This window comes from Mobula birostris, chromosome 2, assembly GCF_030028105.1.
Source record: "Mobula birostris isolate sMobBir1 chromosome 2, sMobBir1.hap1, whole genome shotgun sequence".
Lineage (NCBI taxonomy): Eukaryota > Metazoa > Chordata > Chondrichthyes > Myliobatiformes > Myliobatidae > Mobula > Mobula birostris.
Window position 1 is genome coordinate 155,990,932 of NC_092371.1, and position 24,196 is coordinate 156,015,127.

Sequence of the window (24,196 nt, forward strand, 5' to 3'; positions counted from 1 at the left end):
ATTCGGTCATTCCTATTTCCCATCTCAATGCCTGCTACCCGTCAAATTTGTTTCCTTCAGATGCTGATCCAGTTTAATTTAGAAACTACTGAATGTTTCCACCTCCACTACCTTTCTGGGGAGTAAGAACAAGATATTTGCCACAGGTTGTATGAAAAGCTTCCACATCTCCTGCCCAGTTTGAAAATCTGTGTTCTATAGTCCCTGCTATTAGTAATGGGAACAGCTTTTCTTTTGTCTGTCTCATCTAAAATTGCCATAATTCTGTACACCTCAATCATATTTTCCCTCAAATTTCTTAGCTCCAAGTAGTACAGTTGCAGCATCTGTAGTCTAATCTTGTAGTTAAATTCCTTCAACCCAAGATACTCTAGTTATCCTACTCTGCACCTGCTGCAGGACTTTCATACCTTTTCTGAAGTGTAGTGACCAGACCTTGTGCTGTACTCCAACTCTAGCCAGCGCTTCTGCCAATGATTCAGCATAATTCCCCTATATTTGAAAAATATCATTTTAGCTGAAGCCTAAGATTCCATAGAGTTTGCTCACTACTCTACCACCTTCAAAGGTCCTGGTCTCCCAGGTTCTCCTGTCCCTGCATACTCTTTAGATCTGTGCCTTTAAGTTTATTTTCGTCTCTCCAACTTTTTCTCCAAACATATTACCTTTCTGACCGTTCTGCTGGTGTACCTATATCCTATCACAGCAGTTCAGTACATACATATGTTTACCACAACTTCAGGTCTGATATTATTGGAAAATTTTGAAGTTTGTGTCAGAAAATGTAGAGGATGCTTGAGCCAAAAACAGAGCAGCATTGACAATTCAGCAGTGGACAATAACTTTATTAATAGATTGCAAAACAACAAGCCAGAAGGGACATAAAACATGACAGAACAGAGACTAAACACAACAGGCAACAAGGTAAACTTTAGGCAGGAGAAGTGAAAGCTAGGAACAACTGGTTGAGGCCGGGTGGTTTGATGAGTGAACAATGACTGTGGATGAGAACGAGAGTTAAATAGGCAGCGGGTGATGAGTTTGAAATGAGCGGCAAGTGACTCCTATTAACTGGGTGGAAACTGGAGGATGCTTGCATTTGCAGGCTTGACAGGACCTCCCCTCTCATGGCCGGTCCCCCATGGCTCAGGATAATCTGGATGGGTCTAGTGGAATTCCTCATTGAGCGACGGATCCAGGATGTAACTGGATGACACCCAACACCTCTCGTCCAGGCCATACTGTTCTCAGTTGATCAGGTACAGCACACCCCGTAAACGGCGATGTGAATTGTTCAACTGACGAACCATGTACACTGGACCATATTCCGTCATCCTTGATTCCAGAGGTGCAGGCTCAGGTGGGTTGGGTGGTCCATGGACAACAGGCTTGAGACAGGACATGTGGAAGGTAGGTGTGATCCTGAGGGATGGTGGCAGCTGGAGACAGTAAGTGAGTTGATGTGATGGGTGATCTTGAAGGGACCAATGAACTGGAGCGAGAACTTGCAGGAGTTGTGCAGAGGGCCAGCCACAGTTCCCAGGCCGGAGTAGACAGGCTGGGCACCAGAGATGGTTGTCAGTTGGTGCAGTTGGCAGCTAGAATGGTCCTTCATGCCCTCAAGCGCTCTGGTAGTGGTGAACCAGGGCCCTGGTTGATGGGACCCTCTTCTCTGTGCAAATAATGGGGTTGGTAGCTATATAGCACTTCATAAGGTGACATATCTGTGGCAGAGGGTCCGGTACTCAAGGTCACAGATGATTGGGGAGAGGATCTAAGAGGATGGAATGATGGACTCAGGTTCAGTCCCTGTTTCAGATGGGTCAAACTATCATAATAGGGCTTCCACCTTGTTTTCTTGGAACTGGGTCAGTAGTAGATGGTGAAATTGAATTGCCTGAAGGAGAGGGCCCAGCAAACCTGATATGGATTGAGTTGAAGGTATGGGTATGAGGTTCTGGTGGTCTGTCCAGATCAGGAAGGGCTTGGTACTTCACATCAGTCAATGTCTCCATTCCTCTAAGGTCCATTTAATAGTGAGTAACTCCCTGTCTCCAGTTCCATAACAGCACTGTGTAGGGATGAATTTGCACAAAAAGAAGGCACAAGGGTGTGACTTCCATCCAGTCCTTGCTGGGAGAGGATAACCCTGGTAGCCCACATCAGATGGACCTACCTCCATCATAAAAGTCCAAAGGGGTTTGGATGGCAGAGAATGGGAGTGGTGGTGAAGCATCTCTTGACCTCCTCAAAAGTATAGTCTATGGCAGCAGACTGGGCTAACAGTGAGGTAAGTGATTTGGTGAGGAAAGTGAGAAGAGTGGCAATTTTGTGGTAGTGCCTGATGAGATTGTGGTAGAAATTGGAAAAGCCCAAGAAGTGCTATAGCTGTTTGAGGCAGCTTGTTTGCGGTCATTCAATGACAGCGTACACTTTCTGCCTTGGAATGAAAGGAAGTAACCCAGGAAGGAAATGACATGAGTGTGGAACTGACATTTTACTAACTTGCAGTACAATTGTTTTTTGAGAAGACGCTGAAGGACTGAACAGACATGACGGTTGTTGACTTGGGGGTTCTTGGAAAAGATAAGGATGTTGTTGAGGTTGTTGAGGTAGGTGAACACCTTTCTGGTGTAGCATGTCTCAGAAGATCTTGTTAATGAAGGCTTGGAAAATGGCTAGACTGTTGGATAGTCCAAAAGGCATTATCAAGTATTCCTCGTGACCAGTCGATGTTATGAATGCCAACTTTCACTCATCTCCCAGTGGTTGTGGATCAGATTGCATGTGCTCTGTAGATCCAGCTTGGTGAAGATTTGGGCCCCATGAAGTGTTTTGAATTAAGGGGAGATGGTTGTGGCTTTTAAGTGATTTTGTTGAGTCCATGGTAGTCAATGCCAGGACAAGGATCTCCATCTTTGAGGAGATAGAAAATACATGCCAAAAGGGCAATGTTACAAAAGTCATGGGGAACTTCAATATAGAGGTAGATTGGGAAAATCAGGTTTGTGCTAGAATACACGAGGGGGAGTTTCTAGAGTGCCTATGATATGGCTTTTTAGAACAGCTCACGGTTGAGCCCACTAAAGGATCAGCTATTCTGGATTGGATGTTATTCATTGAACCAGAATTGATTACAGAGCTTAAGGTAAAGGAACCCTTATGGGAAAATGATTATAATATGATCGAATTCACGCTGAGATTTGAGAAGGAGAAGCTAAAGTCAGATGTATCAGTACCACATTGGAGTAAATGGAATTACAGAGGCATGAGAGAGGAGTTGGCCAGAATTGATTGGAAAAGAACACTGGCAGGGATGACAACAGAGCAGCAATGGCTGTAATTTCTGGAAGCAATATATACATCCCAAAGAGGAAGAAGTATTCTAAAGGGAAGATGACATAATTATTGGCTAACAATAGAAATCAAAACCAACATAAAAGTCAAAGAGAGAGAATATATAGAGCAAAGATTAGTGGGAAGTTAGAGGATTAGGAAGCTTTTAAAAACAAACAGAAGGCAACTAAGAAGTCATTAAGGTAAAGATGGAAATGCAAGTAAGCTAGCCAATAATATTAAAGAGGATACCAAAAGTTTCTTCAGATACATAAAGTGTAAAAGAGAGGCAGGAGTGGATACTGGACCACTTGAAAACAATGCTGAAGAGGCATTAACAGAGGACAAAAAAATAGTAGATGAACTGAATAAGTATTTTGCATCAGTCTTCATTGTGGAAGATATCAGCAGTATGGTGAAAGTTCCAGTTGTCAGGCGGCACGAAGTGTGTGAAATTACCATAACTGCAGAGAAGGTTCTTGGGAAACTGAAAGGTCTGAAGGTAGCTAAGTCACCTGGACCGGATGGTGTAGACCACAGAGTTCTGAAAGAGGTATCTGAAGAGACTGTGGAGGCATTAGTAATGATCTTTCAAGAATCAACAGATTCTGGCATGGTTCCATAAGACCGGAAATTTGCAAATGTCAGTCAACTCTTCAAGAAGGGATAGAGGCAGAAGAAAGGATTCTATAGGCCACTTAGTCTGACCTCAGTGGTTGAGAAGTTGATTATTAAGGTTGAGGTCTCAGGGTACTTAGAGGCACATGATAAAATAGGCCATAATCAGTATGGTTTCAAGGGAAAATCTCGCCTGACAAATCTGTTGGAATTCTTTGAAGAAGTAATGAGCAGGATAGATAAAGGAGAATCAGTTGATGTTGTGTATTTGAATTTTTAGGGCTTGACAAGGGGCCACACAAAAGGCTGCTTGACAAGCTACAAGCCTATAGTATTACAAGGAAGATTCTAGCATAGATAAAGGGAGACTTTTCAGACTGGTTGCCAGCAATTAGTGGTGTTCCACAGGGCTCTGTGCTGGGACCAATTCTTTTTACATTTTATGTCAATGATTTAGATTATGTAATTGATGGCTTTGTTGAAAAGGTTGCAGACGGTATGAAGATAGCTTGGGGGCAGGTAGTTTTGAGGAAGTAGAGAGGCTACAGGAGGACTTGGACAGATTAGGAGAATGGGCAAAGAAATGGCAAATGGAATACAGTGTCGGGAAGTGTATGGTCATGTACAAGATGAAATGAAAGGGTTTACTATTTTCTAAATGGAGGGAATATACAAAAAACTGAGATGCAAAGGGACATAGTGCAGGATTCCCTAAAGGTTAACTTGCAGGTTGAGTCTGTGGTGAGGAAGGCAAATGCAATGCAGGCGTTCACTTCAAGAGGACTAGAATCTAAAAGCAAGGATGTAATGTTGAAACTTTATGAAGCACTGGTGAGGCCTCACTTGGAGTACTGTGAGCAGGTTTTGGCCCCTTATCTTAGAAAGGATGTGCTGAAACTGGAGAGGGTTCAAAGAAGGTTCACAAAAATGATTCTAGGATTGAATGGTTTGTCAAATGAGCAGCGTCTGACGGCTCCTGCATTCACTAGAATTCAGAAGAATGAGGGGTGACCTAATTGAAACCTATCAAATGGTGAAAGATGTGGAGAGAATGTTTCCTATGGTGAGAGAGTCTAAGACCAGAGGACGCAGCCTCAGAATAGAGGAACGTCCTTTTAGAATGGAGATAAGGAGGAATTTCTTTAGCCAGAGGGTGGTGGATCTGTGGAATACTTTGCCGCAGGCAGCCGTGGAGGGGCCAAGACTTTATGTATATTCAAGGTAGAGGTTGATAGATTCTTGATTGGTCAAGGCATGAAGGATACAGGAAGAAGTCAGGAGGTTGAGGCAGGGAGGAAAAGTGGATCAGCCATGATGACATGGTGAAACAGACTTGATGGGCCAAATGGCCTAATCTGCTCCCATATCTTATGGTCTTATTGTCTTATCTTTCTTTTTGACAAAGAATCCTTTACGAGCTGGGAACTAAGATGGGTGAATATAGCCATGCTGTGGCGTTTCAGTAATGTAGTCATTCATGGCTTGGGTCTCGGCGGGTGGGGGGAAGAAGAGACACAGACAGAGACAGATGGCCTTGGAGAGGGGTGGTGTCTGGGATGAGGTTAATTGCACAGTCGTATGGTCTGCGAGGCAGCCAGCTCCTGGTTTTCCTTTTACTTAAGGCAATGGCTAAGTCATGATATTCCTGTCAGAGTTTGGTGAAGTTGAAGGTTCCTCGATCTCCACGTACAGTATTTCTGAAGTTAGCAGGTGATCAGGCAGATGAGTACCCAACTCAGTGGTACACCAGATAACAAGGTGAAGTGAAGGTCATAACTGGAGAGACAGGAGTAACCCAGGATAATAGGAGTGTTTGGTGAATCTATCAGGAGAAATTGGATAGACTTGCGGTGATCTCTGACTCTCATATGCACAGGTGGTGTGCATGCTCTGACTGTCCCAGTCCCCGAGGAATGTCCAGTAATGGTGGGGTGATGGTCCAATGTTGCACAGATAGATTCCAATCCAGAAAGTTGCCTGCTGCACCAGTATCCACCACAGCCTCCTGTGTGTGTAGATCCAATAGAGTGTGGAGGAGAACAGAGAGAGTGAGATCGGTTATAGTGCAAGAATGAGGGGCCTGGGAGATCTTGCCAGATAGGAGACCCCTCATCTCTACTTGAAGGTTCCATCCTTGATGCACTGGTGGAGTGCTGCTCCGCAGTAGGCACACAAGTTGTTTCTCCACCAATGCTTGTGCTCTTGGGGGGGGGGGGGCACGGTGTATGGTTAAGGAAGCTGTCCCTAACTGCCTGGGTTCTTTATGCATTGGTGATGAGGATCCTGCAAACTGAAATAGTTCTGGAACCCAGAACTGAGGGCGTGGTTGGAGAGTCTTTTCCACAAGACAGAGTGCGGAGGGAGGAGAAGATGGCGGCACAACGCAGCGCACGCGGCCTTTCCAAATGAATATCGATATGTGTAACTAGGGGCCGTGCATCAATCCAGATTTGATGGGGACAGCCATGAAGCACAGAGGAACATCTGGAGTAACTTCTGGAATGCCTGCTTCGCTGCCACTGTGCGATCGAGAATCTCCAGAGACGAAGGCCCCAAATCCTCGGCTTTGCGTATCGCCTGTTGCCGGGGCTGGGGTCGAAACACTCGGCAGAGATGGTGCATGGTGCATCGGTATCGGAGAGCTGGTCGGAGGCTCGGAGTTTTTCGGACGGACTTGGACTCGGACTGTGGTCAGCTGCTTCCGGGATGCTGCATCAGCAAGTTGGCGGCGCTGGAGGTTTACCGTCTGCATGAGATGATAGGACTTTCGAGAGACTCTGAGATTTTTACTCTGCCATGGTCTGTTCTTATCAAATTACAGTATTGCTTTGCACTGCTGTAACTATATGTTATAATTATGTGGTTTTTGTTAGTTTTTAAATCAGTTTGTCATGTGTTTTCATGATATCATTCTGGAAAAACATTTTTATCATTTTTTAATGCATGTGTTACTAAATGACAATAAAAGGGGACTGCGTGTCCTCATAATCATAATAATATGTAGATCCAGAGTGATGAAGTTTTTGAGATTGGTGAGGCATCTCCCAGATAGACAGCTCATCTTTCAAGCACTCATGATAATAATGGGCCAGCAACACCTCTGCATTCCAGCCACAGTTCACCATGATGGGCCTGAACTGAGTACCAAGCTTCACTTCCACTTCCCAGATGGTTGAAAACCTGGTGCATATCAGCAGTGAAATCCTCATATTTGTGTCAGATGGGTTCTATATTGTTCCAGTTAGTGATGGCTCAGGTCAGAGCAAGACCAGCCAAGGGGGATGAGGAAGGCGATCTTTGTCTAGTCCATAGAATAGAGTTGGCTGGAGCTCGAAGTGCAAGATGCACTGGCACAGGAAGTTGAGGCATCAGGTTGGGGATCCATCGAAGCATTTGCGAGTGAGATTCCAGGGCCCAGAGGCTGACTGGCACACACCATATTATCATTGGGCATTACTGGGGTCTTAACAGTTTGAAATGCTGTGGTGGCCAGAGAAGACTATGAGATTTATTTATAATATATAATTTAATTTATAAATTCTGTGAGAGCTAGGAGGTTCAGCATTCCTCCAAGACATTTAGGTCTTCCTGCCTAGGCTTCCACCTTTCATTTCCAATCACAAACAACATTACGTTCTGAGTGCAGGATTTAATTAAAAACAATTGCATCAGCTGAGAAGAAGAATCCATAACAGAACTGCTGCATTCTTTTTCTGCAATCACCTGGTAGTTATACACATCTTTTAAAATTTTGTTTCTGACAATTTCAACTTGCCTTTGTTCTGCTGCTTCAATAATGTGTAGTAAAAATGAAGAGATATACTTCTGTATTTCAGACAACAAACTTATTCTTCAATAGCAAATAATCCAAGAAAAGCAATTTATGATCATCCAGCATTCATCTTCACCAGTCTGTCCAATTTACAAGGAATTCACAAGACATTTACGAGTGAATGTAACAGCGTAAAATGCCCCAATAACGTTCACATAGCAGTCAAGATTCAAGATTGTTTAATGTCATTTCCAGCACAGAAATGTAAAAGAAAACAAAATAATAGTTGTTCCCGATCTAATGCAGTGTAAGAATACAGTAACATAAAGAACACCACAATAAAAAAAGAATAAATAGAAATACATTAGATAGCTTATAAACATGGATTGATTGTATGTCCATAAAATGACACTGGGCTGTACATACAATAACTGACAGGAAATGATAAAGCAGTAGTGGTGCGGCATGTGGAGAGGAGGGTTAATAGTTGGATGGGTTATCAGCCTTACTGCTTGGATAAATAACCATTTTTGAGTCTGGTGGTTCTAGCATGGATGCTACATATACTCCTCCCTGATGGGAGTGGGATAAATGGTACATGAGAAAGGTCCAACAGATCCTTCATGATGTTACTGACCCCTTACCAGCACTTCACCATATATATGTCCTTGATGGTGCATAGGTTGATGCTGGTGATACATTGGGCAGTTTTTACTACCCATTGTAGAACTTTCCAGTTTGCCACAATGCAGTTTCCGTACCATGTAGTGAAGCAACATGTTAGGATACTCTCTATTGCGCATCTGTAGAAGGTCGTGAGTATTGATGTGCATAGTTTTTCTCTCTTTTGCCTCCTCAGAAAGGAGAGGCATTGGTGAGCTTGCTTGATTGTGTAGCATGTATTCTGGAACCACGAGAGTGTGTGGGATGTGCACTCCCAATAGTCTGAAACTGCCAGCAGTTTCCACTGCTGTGCAACTGATGTAAAGAGGGCTGTGAGTGTTACAAGTTCTTCTGAAGTCAGAAACCATCTTCGTTGTCTTGTTGACAATGAGGAAGAGGTTATTTACCTGGCACCAGGCCTCGAGCTCTTCCACTTTTTGGTGATAGACCATCTCATTGTGATTGATGACGATGTCTACAACTGACATTCTAATGTCAAATAACTTCTCACGACATTGGGTACGTGACAGAAGATTTGATCAAAGATAGGGCATTTATGAAACATCTTATTTATTTATTTAGTGACATAGTGCAGGGTGGGCTCTTCTGGCTGCGCCACCCCAGCAACCCCTGATAACTTTGATTTAACCCTTACAGAGGACGTCGGGATTAAACTCCGAAGCCCCGAGCTGTAACAGCATCGCGCTAACCACTATAGTACTGTAGCCCCGAGTCCTTGTATCTCTCGATTTCTTTATCGAATACCTGCTGTAGATTAGTTGGCTGCTGTAAATTATTCCTTCATGAAGGTAAGTAGTAAAAGAATTCTGGATATTAGGAACCCTGAAGCTGAGCTTGCTTGGAAGATATCGCCCACATTTTTCATCTGACCACACTCGTGCATTGAAGGCCCTCTCAAATTATTGGTCAAAAATTGTGAATGAAACACTCCGAGTGATTAACCCATCCCTATAGGACAAAGCCTGACCACTTGTTGAAGTGCCCTCACATGCTCACCTATCCAACCCACCCTCATGGCTATAATCTGATATTTGCTTTGTGGAAACTCCTGGGCAGAAAGCCACATGCAAATGAATAGCAGCGACACAAGCTGCGTCAAACAATGAAGTGTTTTATTTAAGGACAATATTCACTTTCATTTGAAACATAAAATTGGTTCTCATTATATTAGCATTTTCCAGAAGCACAAATTATTACTTGTTCACAAGATTTATTTGTCAGTGTGTGTCAATGAAACAACTGCATCTTGTGCATAGACTAAGTCGTCAGTCTACATAAATAACCGTTTGATGAATATTCACTGTCCATTCCATTTATGTTTTTCAAGCTTGGACTGCCACTGTGTGCATTCATACATAAGGGAGTCATCACTCCTGTTAGAGTGAATCCTTTTCAGCTAAACTGAATGGAGAAAGCCCTTTGGACCATCTGATAACACTGCTGATTCATAGTCAAATCCCAATCAAGAGACCTGTGACCTCAGATTGCAAGTATAGACTAGCTTCAAAATGCACTGAACCCAGGCCATGCTTGATAAGTTGAAAGTTGGAAACATACCTTGTTGTGGCTACCCTATACAAGGAACTCTACACATTACATTTATGGAGCCTGATTCAGAGCAACTAATCTAATAAAGCTCTTTCTGCAGATGTTTCACGAAGATGTCTTCCATCATAAAGGACCCTGACCATCCAGGACATGCCCCCTTCTCATCACATCGATCAAGGAGGTGGTACAGGAGCCTGAAGGTGCACAGTCAACATTTTAGGAACAGCTTCTTCCCCTGCACCACAGACTTCTGAAGGGTCCATGAACTCTACTTCACTATCCTTGCTCTCTCTTTTGCACTATGTATACAGTATTGCATTGTTGCAAAACAACAAATTTCATGACATAATAATCATGCTTCTGATTCTGATTTCACTCTTCCCTAATTTTTGATACTTATTATCTCAATTTTTATATCCTATCATCTGATTTTCTTAGTGGTTTTCTTAATCTTTTAACGTGTCTTCCTCTCATATATTTTCCACTTATCATGCAAGTTTTTTTTATTCTGCCCTCTCTTCTGTTCTCTCTATATGTCCTACGTGAGAATTCTTATGAAGGTATGATTAAATTTTATACTGTGCTAGAGTCAGGGGCAGAAATCAATTTGTGTCAGAGTGTCTACACTAAATAGAGTAACAACGTTGAGAATAGGAGCAGAAGCAGACCAATCAATCCTTTGAACCTGCTGCACTATTCAATATGATCATGACATAACATCCAAATTCTGTCCCCTGTTCCAACGTTCTCGCTATGTCACCTGACCTCAAGCCATGAAAATATTACTTAACTCCTTCTGGAATATGTTAAGTTGCTTGGCTTCTTTTAAATGTTGAAAAGGAACCTGCATCCATCACTTCTGCTGGTGGCTCATTCCACACTTTTACCACCCTCTCAGTGAAGTCCTCCTCATGTTCCCCTTAAACACTTCAGCTTTCACCCTTAACCCATGACCTCCAGTTCTAATTTCACCCAACTTCAGTGGGAAAAAAGCCTGTTTGCATTTACCCTATTAATATATTCATAGTTTTGTATACCTTTATCAAACCTCTCCTTTCTCCTACAATACAAGGAATAAAGTCCTAACCTTTTTAACCTCTCCCTATAACTCAGGCCCTCAAGTTCCAGCAAAATCCTTGTAAATTTTCTCTGCACTCTTTCAATCTTATTGATTTCTTTCCTGTAGATAGGTGACCAAAACTGCACCTTCATATCACGATCAAAGTGTTCCAAACTGCACCTACATATCACTATCAATGTGTTCCATACATATTCTCTCCTGCCTGCTCCAAATCATATTTACTGTCTTACATCTTTGTGACTGACATCTACTGAGAATGATAAAAAGTTATCTGATGAACTGAAGCTAACATCTCATGCTTAAGTGCAGTCACCACAAGTAATCTTAACACTGATGTAAAGCTAAAATCCACTGTACGTCATTTGGGAATCAGCTTTGATTCTTAACAGCTCCAAGAATTCTATACCTAGGTTCAATCTTGAAGAAATTAACAGCAAGAATTTACCTTTATTTCTTCCTGAGTAAATAATTTTTTGAAAACTGCACAGATTTTTGCGCTGTGTGTTGAGGACAAGTAACAGGATTGCATAATAATTGTTAGGAACACAGCAGATAAAAAGAACAAACACATTCCAATTGTAGGGTTAGCAAGTCTGTTGGTCATACCTGCTTGATTGTGAGCAAGCTTCCCTTTGATTAAGTGAATCACAACTGTCATCCAAAGGTAGATAATCCAAGTTGTTGTGTGGTTCATTTCTTCTTCAATTCATGTGAGCAAATGTCAAGGTATCTGCAGAGAAACAGAAATCACCGAAGTTTTGAGTACATAGAGCAAGATCCACTCACATACATATGCAAATTCACACAATCATACATACTTGTGTACATACACATAGGAAAAATTCACCAATAAAAAGCTCAAATAATTGTAAGTTCCATGTAAGTTTTCAGTCTGACAAATTTGTTCACATGCATATGAACAGAACATGTGCACATCCATTGCATAAACAAATCTGAATATACATATACACACAATATAAACATATAACATCAAATCTAAAAGAATGGGCAAAGTGTATGCCTTTTTAAATGCAGCTATACTGTCTTTGTTCACCCCTTCAACCAGTTTTCACCAAAAGACACAATAATACCACTGCCATTTGCAAATGCACTTTATCTCACGTTGCTTCTCTGTGGTGATACGTACACTCAGTGCCCACTTTATTAGGTTGGTTTGTTAGGTAACCATGCATTTCAAAAGTCATGTGCAGAGGAGCATCACTGAATGCACTTTGTCAAACTTTGAAGTGAATGGGCTACGGCAGCAGAAGACCATGAACATACACTCAGTGGCTACTTTATCAGGTACCTCCTGTACCTAATAAAGTGGCCACTGAGTGTATATGGTAACTTGTTATGCAGTATAAAATGGGACTTAAAAAGAATACAGGAACTCTGAAGGTCTTGGTCACCTTTCAAACAGGTCAATGTTTTCTTGATACGTTTTGAAATATTACCTATCAGAACGTAAGGTCTTGGGCCTGAAACAGTAACGCTGTTTGTCTTTCTACAGATGCTGCCTGACCTGTTGAGTGTTTCCAGCATCTTATGTTTTTATTTCAGAAGTTATATGGAACTCAATAAGATCTAGCAACACACATCAAAGTTGCTGGTGAACACAGCAGGCCAGGCAGCATCTCTAGGAAGAGGTACAGTCGACATTTCAGGCCGAGACCCTTCGTCAGGACTAACTGAAGGAAGAGTTAGTAAGAGATTTTATGCTGATCTCCAACTATTTCAGTTTATGTAACCCTCGGAGCCTTCAGTCTTTGTTCAATGTGAAAATCACTAAGTTCACCACTAGTGCCAAGCATTTAACAAATTGCTGTTTAACTTGGCCAGTGCCTGCTGCATATTTTATTCAGTGGCTTAACTGGCTTCTTAGCATAATTGCAGTGCTGTGAATAACAAACACCAAGCACAGTCTCCCACTTTTTGGACAGTAGGTCAGTAACCTGCAGAACGAAATATCCCTTGCCACGAGTTGTTCATATTTAGAAGTGTTTGTGGTGCAGCATTACCACTTTATCAGAGACTAACAACAAAAGAAAACACAGACTTGTGAGTAATGTTTCTTATAGGGACGCCTTCTAGGCTTCCCGACTGACAAGATTCAAGGGCTCACTGACCACAATCTTTCACCCTCCAACTTTCATTCAAGCTGGCTGTGGGTGACCCAAATAATCCCACCACATAAAGGAAAGACATTGAGAGATCCAGATACAGCAGGTCAGACACAAGTTATTATAAAGAAGAAAGTCAGACTTCTGTGTCAAATGCCTGCCTGTTCGTTCCATCCTAATCTGGGTTTAAATGTACGCAGGGCTTTGAAACAGATTGCAATGGGCAACAGTGTTTCATTTTTCTGTAATAAAAAGGTTATCTTGACTCAGTGTACTAAAATGTTGAATTAAGTCATCATAAATGTCATTCTATGGTAAAAACAGTATAAATAGAAATACTTAAAATTATAAATATTCATTGATTTGTCACTGTTTAATAGAGGGCAGATATAGAAAATTTAATCATAGCTTTGGACAAAAAAATAGACAGATCTATGAAGTTTATTAGACCTCTGAACTCAACAGAAGCTTTTCTATATTACAGACAAATAGGAATATTTTCTAGAGTTCTGCTTCTCCATTGCTCTCAAACTAGTCTCTAAATCTTGTTGACTTTTGGAATGCAATTTTGGAGTCACAATTCTATAAAATGAATGTTGATTGCTAAAAAAATTCTTTTGGCTTTAGACTAAATCACTGAAGGAATATTACAACTCCTTTAAGGACAACTGAGCTACTTTATGCAGATCAGTCGGTTTGCATTTATAGTCCAATAATGTTTATGGCAACAAGAGGCAGGTGGGATTATTTTTAAATTATACAGATTGTAAATTATGTGTCTGTTCAATCATTCAGAGGTAATGGTGAAAATGTACTATGCACATTATTTTAACAAAACCTACCAGAGACAGCAGGTCGATGTTCATATTTAAAGAAAGATAACCATCTAGGATTTCAGTAAGGCATTTGATAAGGTACCCCATGTAAGGCTTATTGAGAAAGTAATGAGGCATGGGATCCAAGGGGACATTGCTTTGTAGATCCAGAACTGGCTTGCCCACAGAAGGCAAAGAGTGGTTGTAGATAGGTCATATTCTGCATGGAGGTTGCTGACTAGTGGTGTGCCTCAGGGATCTGTTTTGGGACCCCTACTCCTCATAAATTTTATAAATGACCTAGAAGAAGAAGTGGAGTAAATTTGCCAATGATACAAAGATTGGAGGTGTTGTGGATAATGCGGAGGGCTGTCAGAGGTTACAGCGGGACATTGAAAAGATGCAAAACTGGGCTGAGAAGTGGCAGATGGAGTTCAATCCAGGTAAGTGTGAAGTGGTTCATTTTGGTAGGTCAAATATGATGGTAGAATATAGTCTTAATGGTAAGACAATTGGCAGTGTGGAGGATCAGAGGGATCTTAGGGTCCAAGTTCATAGGCCACTCAAAGCTGCTACGCAGATTGACTCTGTGGTTAAGGTGGCACATGGTGCATTGGCCTTCATCAGTCGTGGGATTGAGTTTAGGAGCTGAGTTACAGCTATATAGGACCCTGGTCAGACCCCACTTACAGTACTGTGCTCATTTCTGGTGTCATCACCACAGGGGGGATGTGGAAACCATAGAAAGGGTGCAGAGGAGATTTACAAGGATGTTGCCTGGATTGGGGAGCATGCCTTATGAGAACAGGTTGAGTGAACTCGGCTTTTTCTTCTTGGAGCAACAGAGGATGAGAGGTGACCTGATAGAGGTATATAAGATGATGAGAGACATTGATCATGTGGATAGTCAGAGGCTTTTTCCCAGGGCTGAAATGGCTATCATGAAAGGGCACAGTTTTAAGGTACTTGGAAGTAGGTACGGAGGAGATGTCAGGGGTAGGTTTTTTTTTTGCTTGTTTTTTTTTTAAATACGCAGAGAGTGGTGAGTGCGTGGAATGGGCTGCTGGCAATGGTGGTGGTGGCAGATACAATAGGGTCTTTTAAGAGACTTCTGGATAGGTACATGGAGCTTAGAAAAATAGATGGCTATGGGTAACCCTAGGTAATTTCTAAGGTAAGGGCATGTTCGGCACAGCTTTGTGAGCCGAAGGGCTTGTATTGTGCTGTAGGTTTTCTATGTTTTCTATGTTTCTATGTTTTCTTTGTTTAGCAGCAGGGTTTGGAGTTCATGGGGGTTAATTTCCTAGAATATATACTGCATCTTGATTCTCTGTAACACAAAGCTGCATCATCTTTGCATCTGTTAAAAAATACAAGTTGAAAAAAATAAATTTTGTGCTGATTTATTTGCTTCTTTTCACACATTTTCCAATGGAGTGAACTTCATTCCATATCTCAGTGACTTGTGACTTCAGAAGGGGTGAATTTCTGTAACCTAAATAGCCATAACATGGGTGGGGGTGGGGGGGGGTCACTTGTAATGCAAAATCATGAAGCAGGTGTTCTCTAGCTCTCTGCTTTTCCCATCTTCATTGCATCCTCCTTCCTGCTCTGAAATTAAAGATACTAATAGAATGCTGAGTCTACACAGTTTATAGTTACAGTATTTACCGTCTGTTTAGGACAGCGAACGTAGCTACACTTGCACTCTAATGGTCAGTTTCATGCTGGAAAACTTTGATTATCAAATAAATATTGTTTTGGAAGACAGGAGATTTTATGAAATTGGCTTAAGTTGGATTGATCAGTGAGATATAGTGGAGTAAGTATGATCAGGAAGTAAGAACTAGCATCGAACACTGAGCCTAGAGGGATTGCTGCCACTTACAAAAGCTGAGCCCCTTCCCAGGGACGTGATCAAACCCGTCAGCTTGTCAGAACTGAAGCAAGAGCAGCTGGAACAGTGTTTGCTAATCTGTGTGCTGACCCCACCCTTGACTCTGGACCTGAAACCTGAATTATTTGTAACCTCTCGAACAATGATTCAAAAGACATACATTAATATAGTATTTTTCCCACATCCCAATTTGTTTGAAGTTTTTCTGAAATGCAGTCGCTACTATAATGTTGGTAGTGTGGTAGCTAACTTGCACATAGCATGCTCTCACAGACATCACTAAATAAGTGACTAGATCAATCTTTCATTAACTGTTCAACTCTGGGAAACAGATACTCTCTGTCCACCCTTCTATGCCTCTCATAATCTTGTAAACCTCTATCAGATCTCCCTCAGCCTCTGGCACGCTAGAAGAAGGAAAATATCAGTTTAACCAGCCTCTCCTGCTAGCAAATGCTCTCTAAACCAGGCAGCATCCTGGAAAACCTCTTCTGCACCTTCTACAAAGGCTTAACATCCTTCCTATGGTGAGGTGACCAGAACAGTATGCAATACTCCAGATGTGATCTAACCAGTTTTATAAAGTTGCAACATAGCCTCTTAACTTTTGAACTCATTACCTCGACAAATAAAAGCAAGCATTCCATAAGCCGCCTTAACCACGTTATTGACCTGTGTAGCCACTTTCAAGGAGCAATGAACTTGGATCCCAAGATCTCTCTGCTCAGCAACACTGTTGAGGATCTTGGCCTTAGCAGTGTACTGTCTCCTTGCATTTGCCCTACTGAGGTGTAACACCTCACAATTATCTGGGTTAAACTTTATCTGCCATTTCTCAGCCCATATCTGCATCTGATCTATATTGTGCTGTATTCTTTACCATCTACACATCCACAACTCCACCAATCATGGTATCATCCACAAATTTACTAACCCACACATCTACATTTTTATCCAGGCCATTTATATACATTACAAACAACAGAGGTCCCAGCACAGATCCCCACAGAATTCCACTAACTACAAACTTTCAGCTCAAATTAGTCTCTTCAGCCACTACCCTCTGTCTTGAAACTCAAGCCAATTCTGAAGCCAAACAGCCTATCAGCCGTGGACCCCGTGCATCTTAATTTTCTGGATTAACCTTCCATGAGGGACTTTGTCAAATTGATTACTAAAATGCATGTATACAACAAAGCAGGACCACCTCAGTTTAATGTTTCATCCAAAAGATGGTTGCAGTCACTCTTATGCAGAAATGTTATAAGTTTCACTCATGAAAGGCCTTATTCCAAAGTTTAGAATGTTTCCTTAACTGTGAGTTCCCAACCAGCAATTCATCAGCTTGTTACTTCCACTAATATCCTAATTACTCCTTAATCTTCCAAACTGCTCCGAGTTCCTATAGTCTTTATTTTCTAATATCAACATTGATACTCTAATGCTTTTACTAACATACCCTGCCATACCAGAAAATGCTGATCTCCAGAATACCATTCCCCAAGAAAATATCCTGATACCAACATACTTGTGCACAATGTCATGCTTGTACACCCCCACATGCTGGCAACTTTTTTTAAATCAAACGACCCTGGCACACCAAATTACATTGCTGTATCTGTGTGTAGTGAATTAACAATATTTACTGCTATGCTATTATGCCATGGTGTACCAGTATACCCTCAGCGTAACAGGCGACCAATATCATCCAATTAGTTTATGATTCACCCAATGTGTTCTTCTATAGTCAAGAGTTCAAGTATATCTTGAAGTGCATCACTATTTCCTTCTCTGTCAGTAAGCTTTTGCCATAGTATAACAGACAGAGCCAACAATAGACGGAAATTGGACAGGTTGGCTCAGGTTGGGAGAACAAAATTGGGTGGGAATTATTTGCTTCCGGACTGCAATGCTCAGTCAGTCTATGTATCAACAAACCCTGTACGACTCCATCGCCCCATCCTGGCGAATGCTCTAGCCTCCATTCATCTCTAAATCTCAACGTCGCAATCTGTTCGCGGGGAATTTTGCTCACCTGCTCGCCCAGACACACACCGCTTTAACTTTCTCTGATCCTTCTCACAATTCCCTTCATTTCTTGCTCGCTGTCCCAGGACCCCTGAAGAGGAGGCAAATGAGCACCCTTCGCTCAGTCATGTCCCTCCCTGCGCCCCCCCCCTCCATTAATCGTTCTCACCAGGATCGTCTTCAGTGTATTTTTGTTCTCGCTGTTACTTTTTTAACCTCTTTTTCCATTCTTTCACTTTATCGAGTTTCGTAGTTCTTCCCTTTCTCGCATCTCTCTCCTGACTCAGCGTCCGGCTCGCTTTCAGGGCAGCCTGCTGGCAGATTTCTCAATGAAACTTTTATAACCGAAGGAACGAAAGCTAAGCTTCTGGATACTAACGTCCATAAGGTGTGAATAGGCGCGTTCCTTCACCCGATACCATACTGACAGCCACAGATGCGCTACGAGGAAGAAGCAGGGTAAGATCTGCCAAAGTTTGCCGTCAAATACACGCCTGATATACAACTCCGCAACTTAAAAACATTCTTCGAGCCCAGACCCGCTGTTACGCCGTTGCATCTAGTCCAAAGCCGTTCGTAACAATCTAAACACATCCAGAAATGACGGCGCAGGAGATGCAGAATCTCTCGCAGTTACAAAAAATTTGCAGATAATAATTTTGAAAATAATGCAAATAATACCTGGTACATAAGCAAAGCAAAGATAAACAAAATTGCAATGACAAAGGAAATTCTAACTGCGTGAGAGAATCAACAGCAGAGTATGTAGTGTTATAAATAAAGTCGGATATAGATATGTAGGATAGCTTCAGTAAAATATAACTGCCAGCTCGTGGAAGTGTTTAATTACAGAACTTGTCTTCAGAAACGTGTTTAATAAGCTGCAAAGCATTCTAGTTAGTAAAGCGACAGTTCACATTTTAAAATCTGCCATCTAAATATATAAAGCACAACTTCGTGACAAGACTTCTGCATACATTATGTATCAAACAGAGGCTTTACCTTATGGAAGAATTGTTCAATATGTGAAAAGCACACCAGATGAGCAGTGGGATCGCCGAAGTCGCTGCTCTAGTGCTTAACCGCAATATCTGGGGCCGAGAGCAGCAATTGCCATTGACTGTGACTTGTCCCAAGACGTGTCCTTATTAGTCGAACCGACCAGGCGGTGCCTGCAGACCCTCCCACTCACAACAGCAGCCACCGGACAGGTCGGTCTCAATTAACAACCTCTTCCACTCAGGATGTACGGAGGGAAAGCGGTTGAAGCAAGCACGCAGACATTTTCAGGGCTCAAACGGCGGGGTCGGAGTGGCACAGAGGAGAGAAACTTCAGAACTTCAAAGGACATCCATGACTCTCGAAGACTGCACATAAATTATTAAGTACAGATTAATGCACTAATATAAACCTCATCAGCACCATCACAAATTCCATCCTTTGGTATAGCACCAACTACCAAAAGCGCAGGTTTCACCCATTAATAGCAGCCACCTATCACACATTGCTATAAAGCCCATCCACTACAGCGTAAGTATCATGCACAAATAGTCCATCCGCTACCTACTTGGCCAACTCCATACGCTTGTGGAACTTTACTTCGTGCAATTGATGTGAAATATTAGGTGGTGTTCATGCTCAGGTGGAGCTGCATTGTCAGTGTACACAATTCATTTAAGCTTAACTTGCACCACAGCAAAATATTAAGAAAGGAAGATATGTTGCCATTTATTGTAAGAAGATTTGGTTACAAAAACAATGCTGTCTCACAGCAGTTTAAAAGGGCCCTGGGAGAATGCAGCTAGAGTTTTGTGGAAATACCTATTCTCACACTTCAGGAAGGATACACTTTAGGGGTGGAAATGCAGCAAAGTTCACCAGACTGATTTGTAAAATGGGGAGATTCATCCTATGAATAGAGATCAAGAAGAATGGGATTATACTCTCCCGAATTTACAAATTCAATGACAGTGTCATTGAAAGATACCAAGATTTTTATTGGACTTGAAGGCTATCATCTAAATCAACCCACAAAGGTGACAACAGGGATTTGCTTCCAGATAATCTCAATGTCTTCTATGCTCACTTTGACCATGAAAACATGGAGGAACCATCACGAACTCCCACAGTCCCCAATGATCCTGTGATTTCAGTCTCTAAGGCCAACATGTGAGCAGCCTTCTAGAGGGTGAACATGCAAAATGCATCCAGCCCAGACAGGGTACCTAGCCAAATACTAAAAACCTGGTTGGAGTGTCCATTGAGAACTTGAACCTCTCGCTTCAGCAGTCTGAGGTACCCACCATGTTCACGCAGGTTTCATTTATACCAGTGCCTAAGAAGAATGTGGTAACCTGCCTCAATAACTATTGTTCATTAGCAATTACATTCACAGTGATGGAGTATTTTGAGAGTTTGGTGATGAAACATATCAACTCCTGCCTGGATCCACTCCAATTTGCCTACCAGCTCAACAAGTCCATGGCAGATGCCATCTCACTGGCTCTTCATTCAACTCTGGAACATCTGGATAGCAAAAATGCATACATCAGGATGCTCTTTATCAACAACAGCTCAGCATTCAATACCATCATCTTTCAAAATGAACCAATAAACTTTAAGACCTTGTGCATTTGGATCCTGGATTTTCTCACTTGCAGACCTCAGTCAGTTTGTATTGGCAACAAAATCTTCTCCACGATCTAAATCAGAACAAGTGCACCACAAGGCCATGTGCTTAGCCGCCTATTCTTCTTGCTTTATACTGATGTCTGTGAGGCTAAGCACAGCTTCGATGCTGTATTTGAGTTTGCTGACAACACCACTGTCATAGGTCAAATCAAAGGTAGTGATGAATCAGCATGTAGGAGGGAGATGGAAAATCTGGTTGAATGGCACCACAACAACAACCTCTTACTACATGTCAGCAAGACCAAGGAGCTGATTATTGATTTCAACAGAGGTCCATGAGCCAGTCCTCATTGGAGGATCAGAGACAGAGAGTGTCAGCAAATTTAAATTCCTCGGTGTTATTACCTGCACATTAAGCACAATTACAAAGAAAGCATGACAGCACCTCTGCTTCCTAGGAGTTTGCAAAATTCGGCATGACATCCAAAACTGACTGCATCACAGCCTGATATGAAAACATCAATGCCCTTGAACAGAAAATCTTACAAGCAGTAGTGGATACGGACCCGTCCATCATGGGTAAAGCCCTCCTCACCATTGAGATCTCATACATGAAACAGTTTCAGGAAAGCATCATCCATCATCAGGGACCCCCACCATCTAGGACATGCTCTCTTCTTGCTGCTGCGATCAGTAAGAAAGTACCAGAGCTTTGGGACTCACCCAATCAGGTTCAGGAATAGTTATTACCCTTTCAACCATCAAGCTCTTGAACCAAAAGGGATAACTTCACTCAGCTTCACTTGCCCAGTCGTTAAAACATTCCCTCAACCTTTCTGTCCCCCCCCTCTGCTTTCTGCAGGGATCGTGCACATCTTTCCCTACCCCTCCTTGCTTTCCGCAGGGATTGCTCCCTACGCGACTCCCTTGTCCAGTCGTCCCCGCCATCCCTCTCCACCGATCTCCTTCCTGGCACTAATGCTTGTAAACGGAACAAGTGCTACACATGCCCTTACACTTCCTCCCTTACCACCATTCAGGGCCCCAGACAGTCCTTCCAGGTGAGGCGACACTTCACCTGTGAGTCGGCTGGGGTGATATACTGCGTCCGGTGCTCCCGATGTGGCCTTCTATATATTGGCGAGACCCGACGCAGACTGGGAGATCGTTTCGCTGAACACCTACGCTCTGTCCACCAGAGAAAGCAGGATCTCCCAGTGGCCACACATTTTAATTCCACGTCCCATTCCCATTCTGATTTGTCTATTCACGGCCTCCTCTACTGTAAAGATGAAGCCACACCCAGGTTGGATGAACAACATGTTATATTCCATCTGGGTAGCCTCCAACCTGATGGCATGAACATTGACTTCTCAAACTTCCGCTAATGCCCCTCCTCCCCCTCGTACCCCATCTGTTATTTATTTATATACACACATTCTTTTTCTCTCTCTCCTTTTTCTCCCTCTGTCCCTCTCACTATACCCCTTGCCCATCCTCTAGGCTTTCCCCCCCCCCTCCCTTTTCTTTCTCCCTGGGCCTTCTGTCCCATGATCTTCTCATATCCCTTTTGCCAATCAACTGTCCAGCTCTTGGCTCCATCCCTCCCCCTCCTGTCTTCTCCTATCATTTTGGATCTCCCCCTCCCAAATCTCTTACTAGCTCCTTTCAGTTAGTCCTGATGAAGGGTCTCAGCCCAAAACGTCGATTGTACCTCTTCTTAGAGATGCTGCCTGGCCTGCTGCGTTCACCAGCAACTTTTATGTGTGTTGCACAACCTATGGACTCACTACCAAGGACTTATCATCTCATGTTCTTGATATTTATTGCTTATTTATTTATTATTTCTTTTTGCAGTTGAATAGTTTATTGTCTTTGACTCACTGGTTGAACATCCTATTTGGTGAGGTCTTTCATTGATTCCATTATGGTTATTATTCTAATTTGGGTTTATTGAGTAAGCCTGCAAGAAAATAAATTTCAGGGTAGTATATGATTATCTATATGTACATCAATAATAACATTTATTTGAACTTTGATCTGACAGGGTAGATGCAGGAAAGGTGGGATAGGTAGAGCCTGGACTCACAATTCTAAAATAATCAGTTGCCTATAAAAGACAGGGAAGACAAGAATTTTCTTCACCTGGAGGGTAACAAACCTTTGGAGCTTTTGCACAAATAAATGTGAAAGTTCAGTCAAAGAGTTTTCAAGACACTGATCAATAGATTTTGTAATATTAAAGGAATGAAGGAGCTGCAGAGTTTGTATAGTAGAATTATGCTGGATAAATATATATGCCATAATCTTATCAAATGGAAGACTAGACATGAAGTGCATTTATTTTATTAGTTAGAGGTTGTCACACAAAATGTTTCATAGAGTTTTGGTAGAGGATTAGTTAAAAGGTAGAAAATAGGGTTGTTGCAAAGACAAGGCTAAGGACAAACCCAAGTGCAGGACACAGGCGCAGAGGCAGAGTCGTGAGGCATTAGCACCGCCACAAACAGGAAACTGGTATCCAGGAGAGTCTTTACACAGAGTCAAGCTTTACATAGAGTATTCAGGAAATGATACCAAGCTTAGAACTGCCAGTCCCAAAGAATCAGGAAACAAGGTTCACTCAGAGTCCACCAACAAACTGGCAAAGTATTACTGTGCCGCCCGAGTTTTATCCTATATTTGCTAATGGGAACCAGGTGTGCTGTAATTAGTGGAACTGGGAATGACTGGAAATCAGACGAGGGGATTAAGGCCCAATTAAGGAGGTAATAGCAAAATGGGGAATTGCCAGATGGGACCATGACAAGGGTAGAAATAGGCTGCCTTTTGAAGTTGATGGGCTATTACCAATTGGGTGTCAAGTCTCAGCTACTTGTAGAAAATGTAGGAAACATAATAAGTGAATCAGTATCTATTGAAAAAGTATGTAACTGCTCAGGTCCTACAATAGTTTGTCAGAATTGGAAAAGAGGGCCAACAGGTTATATTAAATTGTAGAGAGAATGGATTGGGATGGATAAGTGTGGTCAAGGTTATATTAGGCACATATTTTGGAGTTTATCTTGATAACAGACTAAATGACGCAGTTACAGAAAGTGAAAATAAACAAAAGCTATTAAATAGGGCAGTTAGAGACACAACTGAAAAAATACAAAAGTTTGAAGTGCAAGCTGTGCTAATGGAGAGAGAAAACCAGAGACAATGTCACAGACAGATGACCTACAGCAAAAGTGGCCAGTTCTGAATCAGACTGAAAAAATGAGTTGTTCATATTTACTACAGAAGGCTGCTATGTGCCCAATTGGAAGATAAGGTTCTATTCCTAAAGTTTATGTTGGTCACCTTAATATTTTCCTGTCCCTCTATGATACCAATACTTGCTTTAGCTGTACTCTTTTTACAGAGAAGTTCATAGTTTTTCAGAAGGGATCCACTAGAAGTGAACAACTTGGACTCTTAGGACAAATACACCTTTGTAGTTGAGTGTTGTCGTAGAAATCAAGAAGATATAGCAATCTGAATTCATTAATGACAATATAAATCATTAACATGAATTTACATATGTAATATTTGATAGTGTGCATGGATTTATTTTCTTTTTAAAGGAAATCTAGTTTAAATGTGAGAGCACCTTTAAGGGCTGAATGTGACATGTGGGAT

At 42.0% G+C, this 24,196-nt stretch overlaps 1 protein-coding gene across 2 annotated transcripts in view; it reads right to left on the reverse strand.

Annotated features, from left to right (window-relative positions):
• col19a1 (collagen type XIX alpha 1 chain) overlaps nucleotides 1–19,035 on the reverse strand; it is a 374,732-nt gene extending 355,697 nt beyond the window's left edge. Inside the window, exons 1-2 of one of the 2 annotated variants that reach the window (XM_072250470.1) lie at nucleotides 18,905–19,035; nucleotides 11,646–11,769 (exon numbers count right to left, since the gene is read on the reverse strand). In XM_072250470.1, the coding sequence (XP_072106571.1) occupies nucleotides 11,646–11,733 (88 nt within the window). In that variant the 5' untranslated portion in view covers nucleotides 11,734–11,769; nucleotides 18,905–19,035. Of the gene's footprint in view, nucleotides 1–11,645; nucleotides 11,770–18,071; nucleotides 18,339–18,904 lie in introns of those variants that run through there. The other variant, XM_072250475.1, reaches the window with a different exon arrangement.
• Nucleotides 19,036–24,196: the final 5,161 nt, after the last annotated feature.